General features: G+C 38.5%; 1 protein-coding gene across 1 annotated transcript; it reads right to left on the reverse strand.

Annotated features, from left to right (window-relative positions):
* Window positions 1-7,498: 7,498 nt before the first annotated feature.
* Window positions 7,499-8,284, reverse strand: LOC130024899 (olfactory receptor 6C2-like). Its single transcript, XM_056115720.1, has one exon. It carries the CDS (start codon window positions 8,282-8,284, stop codon window positions 7,499-7,501), a length of 786 nt encoding a protein of 261 aa, XP_055971695.1.
* Between the last annotated feature and the right edge of the window lie 402 nt (window positions 8,285-8,686).

Here is an 8,686-nt window from a genome sequence, read left to right on the forward strand (position 1 = left end):
TAGAGTTGGGTCGTCAGTCAGTCCAGAAGGATATGTGTTGTTAAAACTGTGTAATTTTTCATCAATGACCTTTGACTTCTGCATGTCTTATGGTAAAAATGAGATAGAAATTGGATTTCAAATGATTTAAAAGTAGAAGAGTGATAATTTGACACAATTCAATGTAATTTTGTTTGACAATGGTGCCTTATGCTATTCTACAATTTATCATTTAAGTATTTAGTATTTAAATGCTAAATAGCATTTAAGTATTTAGTAGGTGAAAGGCAAATGCTGAACACTTGTTCATTATGTAAATAAATCTGTGGTGAAAGGATAGTACTGTAGCACTGTTCTCCTGTTGTTCATTGATTTACTTGAGCAGATTTCAGTAACGTCTCCATTGTGAGACTTGTTGTTACTGTTTTCGGCACATTGAATGTGCCACGGGGAGCTTTCCAGGCTCTGCTGTGTGGGCGGGATACTCTTGGTAGCTTGCCAAGCTCTTCGAGAAGGATCGGGGAATCGAACCTATGTTGGCCGCATGCAAGGTAAACACCCTACCCACTGTGCTATCGCTCCAGCCCAAACAGTGCACCATGTTTCCACCCGGTTTCAAACTGGGGATCTTTTGCGTGTTAGGTGAACATGATAACCACTACACTACAGACTAGGTTATATAATCAAAGGTTTCCTTCCCACCTCTCCACAAACAAAACTTGCAAAAGAGCTCTATCAGTTTATAACCATAATCTATAAAAAAACACCAAAATATGCTCAACATATGAGTGCAGTCAAGGATAAAGCATGGTTCAGTTCATGAACTCTAGAATTTAACCGTCTGCACTTAAATTGTGAATTACTCAGCATGCAGCTTAGAAAATTTATTATCTCTGTGCTTCACTTTCTCCATAGATAAGTTGTGGAGAATTCAATTAACTTTTAAAAGAAATACCAGACTTAACATTTAAACACCTGGAAATCTGGTAAATAATAAATACTACATAAGGTTTTGTTATTATTATATGCAAGGTTTTAGAATTAATGCTGACAATCTTTTTAGTCGTGAACTGCAGTGAATCTTTCAGTTTGAGTAGTTTATTATTATGAAAGATATTAAGTTTCTGAGGCTTCCCCACTTTTATGTCTTTACATCTCCTGAGCCAAATATGTTCATTAAAAATAACTTGCTGGGGGGCTGGAGCAATAGCACCTCGGGTAGGGCATTTGCATTGCACGAGGCTGACCTGGGTTTGATTCCCAGCATCCCATAAGGTCCCCTGAGCACCACCAGGGATAATTCTTGAGTGCAGAGCCAGGAGAAACCCCTGTGCATCGCCGGTTGTGACCCAAAAAGCAAACCCCTCCCCCCAAGAAAAACCAAAAAAAACTTGCTGGGTTGAAGTAATACTACAGGGGTGAAGGTAATTGAAGGTAATTGTTTTGCATGTGTCTGATCCCAATTTGATCCAGGCACTACTACATAAGGTCACCTAATACTACCTGTAGTTATCTGTGAGCACAGAGTCAGTAGTAAGCCCTGAGTAGTACTGGGTGCAACTCCCAAACCAAACCAAATCAAAACAAACTAAAGCACTTGCCTTTTTTTTTTATTTAGTCCCTTCTTAGTTTTTCAGATTTCAAGATAGCTCTATCTTGTCAAAGAGAAGCTACTAACCCAGTTTTCAGTGATGCACTGTTTTTCCCATGGCATTCTTTTCTCCTTCTTTTTGTACTTATGTATTTTCTTTTAAACTTGTAAAGTATTTTTTCCCTCCTACTAAACGGAAAGGGCACAGGCCATATTTGTTTTGTTCATCCCTCTCAGTGCGTTGCTGAGCATCCTGTGGTACTTAGTAGGGGTTAGATAAATACATGTTAAGTAAATGTCATTTTACTTTAATTCCTTTAGTGACTTCCTTCAAGACTTGAAATAAAATTTAGTGGGGACATCTTTCTTATAGATGAAAATAAATAGTCTAATTTTATATTATATTACTTTATTGGGCTGAAGTGATAGCACAGCAGTAGGGTGTTTGCCTTACAAGTGGACAACATGGCCGACCCGAGTTCGATTCCTCCGCCCCTCTCGGAGAGCCCGGCAAGCTACCCGTGGTGTATTCAATGTGCCGAAAACAGTAACAAGTCTCATGATGGAGACATCACTGGGCCCGCTCATGCAAATCGATGAACAATGGGAGGACCATGATTGGTGATTATTTTATTATTATTTTTAATTTTTATTAGTGAAACACCATGACGTATACTTGTGGACTTACAAGTTTTTGTGCTTGGGTTTCAGTTATACTATGATTGAGTACCCATCCCTCCACCAGTGCCCATTCTCCACCATCAATGATCCCAGTATCTCTTCCACTCCCCACTCCCCCATCCCATCCTGCCTCTGTGGCAGGGCATTCCCTTTTGTTCTCTCTCTCCTTTTGGGTGCTGAGGTTTGCAAAAGAGGCATTGAGTGGCAATCATGTTCAGTCTATAGTGTACTTTCAGCACGCATCTCCCATCCTGGGAGGATCCTGCAATACCCTTTACTTGGTGTTCCGTTTGCTATCTGAGCTGCTTTTTCTCCTAGCATGTGCGGCTGGCCTCCAAGCCATAGAGTGAGCCTCTTGGTACTTATCTCGACTATTCTTGGATGTTAGTCTGAAACATCATTTACCTGTATCTTCAGTGAGATTTCTAAAATTCCTGTAGCTAATTTTGTTTTGTGACCTTGAACTCTGGGCCCAATGGGACCAGGAGCAGAGATCCTCTGCCTGCTTACCCCAGTCTCTGGCGACCCAGAGGTCACACCCATAAGCCACCTCCTGCTGTGCCAGATGATCTCCTCATCGGCCATCCTCCAGAACTCACAGCTGCTTCTCCTGGAAGAGAGCATAAAATGAGGCTCCCATAACCATGTCACCGGACTCTGCGTCAGGCTGTTTTCATTCTGGGCACCCCAGAGGGGGGCGGGTGAGAGCCCTTCCCACACCAAGAGACCCAGCCCTGGCAGTTGACCTCCACTACCTAAATGCCACCATGCTCCAGACCGCTTTCCACATGTTCGGACCGAGACTCACATATGAGTGAACATATTCCTGGACTGCTTGGCTGCGAAAATCACATCATAAGGCACTCCCTACCCATTTTCCATAATTACCACACCATACTTGATGGGGTTCAGACAGTAGGCAACAAACCATATATATGTATATATAGATAATATTTCCCATGGAGAGACCAGCAAGCTACCAAGAGTATCCCACCCGCACGGAAGAATACTTGTGGTGCATTCAGTATGCCAAAAAGAGTAACAATAACAGGTCTCATTCCCTGACCCTGAAAAAGTCTTCAATAAGGCAGTGTTGGGAAAGACAAGTAAGGACAGGCTGCTAAAATCTTAGGGCTAGGACAAATGGAGACGTTACTGGCACCCGCTCAAGGAAATCAATGAACAATGGGATGACAGTGATACAGTGACACAGTGATACAGTGAATTTTGTCCTTCAAAAGGAGAAGGGAAAACTATGACCAGTTTTTCTGTGAATGCTACCTCACCTATTTGCCTGGGCCAAAGAGTAAAACAGCAATTTTGACATTTTTATGGAAAATATTTGCTCGAGCATGCACCAGCAATGACACCAGTGTGAGATTTGTTGTTACTGGTTTGGGCATATTATACTATTGGTAGTTTGGGCTGGAATATAGGCTGGAGTGATAGCACAGCGGGTAGGGCGTTTACCTTGCACATGGCCAACCCAGATTAGATTCCTCCGTCCCTCTCGGAGAGCTCAGCAAGCTACCAAGAGTATCCCGCCTGCATGGCAGAGCCTGGCAAGCTCCCTGTGGTGTATTCAATATGCCAAAAATAGTAACAACAAGTATCACAATGGAGACGTTACTGGTGCCCACTCAAGCAAATTGATGAAGAACGGGAGGACAGTGCTATGGAAAATATGCATACCTGTTTCAAGGAAATGAGATGCTAGAAGATTGAATTGCACTTCAGCTTTTTTTGGCCCCCATTCTTCTGATAACCCTCTAAGATGTTGATTGAGGCTGCTTTAAAGATAATTCCAGAATAAATAGAGGGTAATTGTTTGAGTCATATTGTCAATGGTGGTGATAAAGACTAAGATTTTGGAATTAGATCAGGGACCAATGAATGGCCCTGCACTATTCTACTTTCCTCGGCTTTATCACCAATAAAAACACACACTGAGTTTTTTCAAATTATATAGTGGGGATGATTAAAGAAGATTAAATACAAAATTCTTAGTAAAACTTTAACGCCATCATCAATATTTTAATAAACAGAAATTTTCTGAGCCAAGTATTGCTATAATTTACATTTCACAGATAAAGAGCCTGAAACTTTTAAATTTTAGAGAATCTAAAGTGCACTTCCAACAAGGGTATCGTCTAGGTCATTGTATAGGATAAATATGAAAATAAGTTGTTTGACTCCAGAGACTTAGTTCTTAACTATCTCACATAATTGCCTTCAAATCTATTTCTCACCATGTATAAATGTGCGTGATTGGTCAAATGGAGAAAACATGGATTTTTCTCTTGATTTTAATTTTTGGTGGGATGCTGCTCAAGCAGTACTCAGGAGGCATGATGGAGTCGGGGCGGGGGGCACTAGCAATTCTTTGACAACTGGATTAGTAGGGTCAATGCAAGAATCTGTGGGATCAATGCTACTAGGGTTTTGTGGTATTGTAGATACTCGGGAATCTTTAGAGTCACACCTGGTGGTGCTGAGAGGACTCTACAGCTGCACCTGGTGATGCTCAGGGAATTATGTGGCACTGGGAAACCAACCATGATCAAGTGCATGACTATCATATACACACTTCTGTGCCACATTCTCCTTTCCCTTGTTTCCCTTATTTTTTCTTTTACTGTCCCAGCGATGAGACCTAGGTCTCACACGAAAAAGGCATCTTTTTTTCTGGTCGATTCACATCCCTGGCCAGATTTCCTTTATTTTATTTATTTGGCTTTTTCGATCACACACAGCGATGCTCAGGGGTTACTCCTGACTCTGCACTCAGGAATTACTCCTGGCGGTGGTCGAGGGACCACATAGGATGCTTGAAATTGAACCCGGGTCGGCCGCATGCAAGGCAAATGCCCTACCCGCTGTGCTATCGCTCCAGCCCCATTTTTAATATTACTCTTAAAAAAGTTTAGCTTTGACAGATAAATGATACATTGGAAGATGAAAGTGGATCACAGTTTAATACAGTAATTGGATCCATTTTTCTTGCAATGCTCCCTGTTTACTTTTTATTTTTCAATTTTCTGAAGTTAAGAAATATTCTAGTTTATCATTGGACCAGCCAGAAAAGCACTGTTGCGTTCTCGTTATATTTAGGGACTCTGAATCCAGATATCTTAATTTAAATCTTATTTTTTTCTATGTATTAGGTATGTATCCCTCTATTCTTCAGTTCCCTTATTAATATAAAGATGATAATATACAATACATAATGGTTTTTTTTTTTTTTGGCAGGGACTGTCAGAGATGGAGCATATAACCTTTTGCATGAGAAACATGCACTTAAATACTGACTCACTCCCTGGGATTGTATAGTGCTTTTGTTATTTTTTTTGTTAATTTTACTTTTGATTTTTAACATTTTAATTGAGGTACTTAGATTTACAATACTATTAATTATATTGTTCTAGGAATACATCGTTTCAACTATTGTTATCTTTTATCATTCTATTGAGGGAACATTAGTTGAACATTAGTTTAAATGTTATTATGATTTAGTAATATAATATTTTCACATCACAATCACTGCCAAAGAACCGATATCTATTTACCACAGTCTAATTGAACCACAGTCTCATCCTCATCCCTTGGTAACTTTAGTTTCATGTTTCAAGTCTAAAAGTTTATATATTATGTAGTAATAATATAATATTATGTTCATTTTCTGAACTTTATTTCTGAACATAAGACAATGGAGACGTTACTGGGCCCACTCGAGCAAATCGACGATCAACGGGAGGGCCTTTAACACATAAAGAATACATCCTTCTGACCTAGGATGTTTTTAATTATAGCTATTAAATATAACTTAGAAAATACCTGTCCCTAGTGTGTAATATAGCTATTATTTCACCTGAACAAAGAGATGTCTCTTCTATATAGAAAGAATTGATATTTCAATATATGTTGCCTTTTGCAACTATTATTGTTGCTTTATTGGATGTATTATTGCCTTTGTATTGGAGGTGCCGTGAATGCTTTTGAATTTTCTATGCTAAACATTTATATCTATGTTTTCTATATCACTTAGCAAAATACTGAACATACACATATTTATTAAGTTATGAGATTATCTAAGGCACTTTATATTCCTAGAGGAAATGATTACCTGAGAAAGAGATATTTATATCTTGGAGGTTTTTATTTAATGCCCAAAGCAACCATTTTTGTCCTCTCTTCAGCCTAGTCACATTGGGATCAATTATGCTGATAAACAATATGTTCCCTGGGGTTCCTGGTTCTGAGGGACTAATAAAGTTCCTTTGTTGACATTTTCATGAACAAAAGCTAAATATATTTTTAAGAGAAGTTATACCAGAGTGACAGGTGAAGAAATTGCAATGGGAGCCTCAAACATAGTTCACCAAGCTGAAAAATGAGAAAGACAAAAGTGATGTGCTTGAATGGGATTTATGCATTGAAAAGCTTGCAATAGTTATCTTAAACTTTTTTTTTCATATTTGTGAATCAAGTAGCCGTACATTTTTCTCAGCACGGTGAAAAGAACTTCTATTTAACTTCTGGGGTTAATTTATTTCTAAGTAAATCTAGAATATCAGACTAATTAAATCGTTACTAGAAAGGAAGAGAAAATAGAGGATATGTAAATCAGGTGAAAGGAGTCAAATGTATGTATGGTGAGACAATTGTACTTTTAGTGATAAAGTTCATGCTAATTTTAATCTTTACCTGAAATGGTAACATAATATATCTTCAATGAAATGATTAAAAGTAAAACAAGAAGGATCAATCTGAAGTTCCTGCTTAGTTCACTTTTTAAGCTTATCCTAAGAATCTTTTGTGTATGTGTGTAATTAGAATCTGTATATTAAAATACTCAGAACACATAAAAAGTCATCTCTGGACATTTTTATTCTAATTTATGAGAATCTTATATAATCCAAAATACAACTTTATATTTTTAACTTTTTTCATGACACTGAACATTTTGGAAATCATCCTTTAGAACACGCATTTATGGAAGAAGACAATAAGACTAAGAGTAGGGGAAATAAAAAGTTTTATTTTTGGCTATTAAATTATAAGAGATGTTCTGGGGAGACGACTAGCATGATATACTACAACATAGGAAGAAACTATCTGGTAAATTCATGGATATCACTTGGGGTTGTTTAGATTTAAATTTAGTAAAACAACCTCAGAAGCCATCAATAGTATCTTAGTTTTTGGTGAGAAATAGAATATGTTTTACTGTGTCTTTGAAAGCATCTTTCACTTGTTTGTTTCGAAGTGTATACATGAATGGATTAAGCAAAGGGGAACTGAAGTAGTGAGTGCAGACACTACCTTATTAATGGCTACTCCTTCCTTTGATGAAAGTTTGATGTAGATGAAGATGCAATTTCCATAGCTAATGGAAACCATAATCCTATGGGAAGAGCAGGTGGAAAGGCCTTTCTTCCTTTGTTGGGCGGAAGGAAATCTTAGAATGGTTTTGATGATGTATGTGTAGGAGAGGACTACACACAGCAAAATAGTTATGAGTGTTAGCACAGCAAAAGCTGGAACAACTTTTCCTATTAACACTGTGTCCAAACAGGTTATCAGTAAAATTGGAGAGGCACCAGAGTCAAAATGATCAATCACACTGGACTCACAGAATTCTAGTTGCAGGCCCAGGCTGAGAGTTGGGAGGATAATCAATAGGCCAGCAACCCAACAAGAGAGGATGAATATTGTATAGACTTTGTTATTCATGATGGTTGTGTAGGGCAGGGGCTTACAAATGGCCACATAATGATCATAGGACATGTCAGCAAGAAGAAAAAATTTTGTCAGTCCAAAAAGGACAACAAAAAGTATTTGGGTGGCACACGCATTATAGCTGACAATATAATCTCCAGTTGTCATACTGTACAGGATTCTTGGAATACAGACAGTGGTGAATGATACTTCGAGTAAAGAGAAATTTCGGAGGAAGAAATAGATGGGCATTTTAAGATGCGAATCCAAAAGTGTGAGGGTGATGATGATGATGTTTCCAGCCACACTCAACATGTAGGTGATACACAAAAATACAAAAATTAGAACCTGTAGATACAGATCATCTGTCAATCCCAGAGGGATGAATGTTGTTATGGCTGTATGATTTCTTATTACTACCTCAAACGAAACCAAGAGGCATTTGACTAGAAGAGAGAAATGTCATTAGAATGTACCATTAGAACTTAAATTAAAACATCCAAACAAGCTAGTTCACTCATAGGCTTTACATCATCTGGAAACCCTTCTATCTATGGATCTATGCTTATAATTCCAGTTCACTGTCACTGTCACTGTCTTCCCATTGTTCACTGATTTGCTCGAGCAGACCCAGTAACATTGTGAGACTTGTTACTGTGTTTGGCATATCGAATACATCACGGAGAGCTTGCCAGGCTCTGCCATGCGGGCGAGATA

Source organism: Sorex fumeus, unplaced genomic scaffold (assembly GCF_029834395.1).
Source record: "Sorex fumeus unplaced genomic scaffold, SorFum_2.1 ptg000029l, whole genome shotgun sequence".
Lineage (NCBI taxonomy): Eukaryota > Metazoa > Chordata > Mammalia > Eulipotyphla > Soricidae > Sorex > Sorex fumeus.